Source organism: Myotis brandtii, unplaced genomic scaffold (assembly GCF_000412655.1).
Source record: "Myotis brandtii unplaced genomic scaffold, ASM41265v1 scaffold1408, whole genome shotgun sequence".
Classification (NCBI taxonomy): domain Eukaryota; kingdom Metazoa; phylum Chordata; class Mammalia; order Chiroptera; family Vespertilionidae; genus Myotis; species Myotis brandtii.
The window spans coordinates 728450-729734 of record NW_005355029.1 but is presented as its reverse complement, the minus strand read 5'-3'; the positions used below and the strand labels follow the sequence as shown (position 1 = coordinate 729734).

The window sequence follows — 1285 nt, the reverse complement described above, 5'->3', positions numbered from 1 at the left end:
CCGAGGGCTCCCAGGCCCAGCTCCGATGTCCCCCCGTTTGGTCCTGACGCGGTGGCGGGAGAGGCAGCCTGCCATTCTCTCCCAGCGCTCTGCTTCCTGCTCCCCCCACATTCCGCGGCCCGGCCTTAGAAATCCCCGGAATCGCTCTGGGCCTGTCTGGGCTCGGGGCCAGCCCGCCTCCCCGCCTTCCATCCACTTGGTGGAGAAACAGCAAAGTCCCCTCTCCTGACCCCAGCAGTCCCACCCCCTCCCCCATTCCAGGCCCCAGCTGGGCACCCACATCTCCAAGGGCTCAGGCCGGGGTGGCCCAGACACTGGGAGCCGGGTGGGGGCTGGGCCGGCCCCTGACCCTGTGTCTCCTGCCAGTTGGGGGCATGGCCGGCATGAAGAGGCCCCCGTCCGAGGCCGAGGAGGAGCCGTCCGGGAAGAAGGCCTCGCCCCAGCCCGCCCGGGGGCTGCCGCTGTCTCCGGTCAGCACAAACGCCATGGTCCAGCGGAAGGACAGGGGCGCAGAGGGCCCCCCGCTGAAGGCTGTAAGCGCCAGCCCTGCCCGCCCTCTGGTTCTGGGTTCCCACGGGTTCTCCCTGAGGGGGCTGGGCAGGCTGTTTGCCCCTGAACCTGTGCCGGGGGGCGGGGGGGTCCCTTGGGGTCCACTTGGGTCCGGGCCCAGTCTCAGCAACGTTTACCAGGAGCCCACGGGGACTGGCTCCCGAGTTCCTTCAGTCCTGTGTGGTCGGGATAGGCTCCCCATTGTGCAGACGGGTAAACTGAGGCCCAGGGAGTTCCCCGCCGGCTAAGCTTGAACCTTGAACCCAGACATATCTGGGCTCCGAGTGGTTTTCTCGACTCCGGCTGCTCCCTCTCCCGTGGGTCCAGGAGAGAAAGTGGGTGTGTCTTCCCTCCTAGGCCGCCCCACACAGGGAGCTGTGTCCCCACTTTTCAGGGGGTGGAGCCTTGAAGGGGCCATACCTTGTGCTCAGGCGCCCCCTGCTGTCCCCCGGCCATCACACAGGCTCCCGGGGCTGGGCCCGACATTCGGGGTTGGATTGGATTTCTGTGCCTTGGGGTGGGGACGTTGGGGGCCTTGGTCCTCAAGAACCCCCAGACCAAGCCTCCAGCCGCACCCCCTTGGCCAGGCTGGAGACCCTGGACTTGGCGTCCAGCGGGCCTGGGCTTGGGCCCTGGCTGCGGCTCTGTGGCCTCAGCTCTCCGGTCTGTGAAGTGGGATCTTCTTGCGGCTGACGGGCCGCCCGAGCTCAGACGCCGCTGTCCCTGTCCCCGGGCA

The 1285-nt window shown here is 68.2% G+C and overlaps 1 protein-coding gene across 1 annotated transcript in view; it reads left to right on the top strand.

Annotated features, from left to right (window-relative positions):
* The window catches only part of MICALL2 (MICAL-like 2), a 41178-nt gene that overhangs the window by 10752 nt on the left and 29141 nt on the right, over window positions 1–1285 (top strand). The window contains exon 3 of the mRNA XM_014535273.1: window positions 367–533. Coding sequence (XP_014390759.1) covers window positions 367–533 — 167 coding nt within the window. The remainder of the gene's footprint in view (window positions 1–366; window positions 534–1285) is intronic.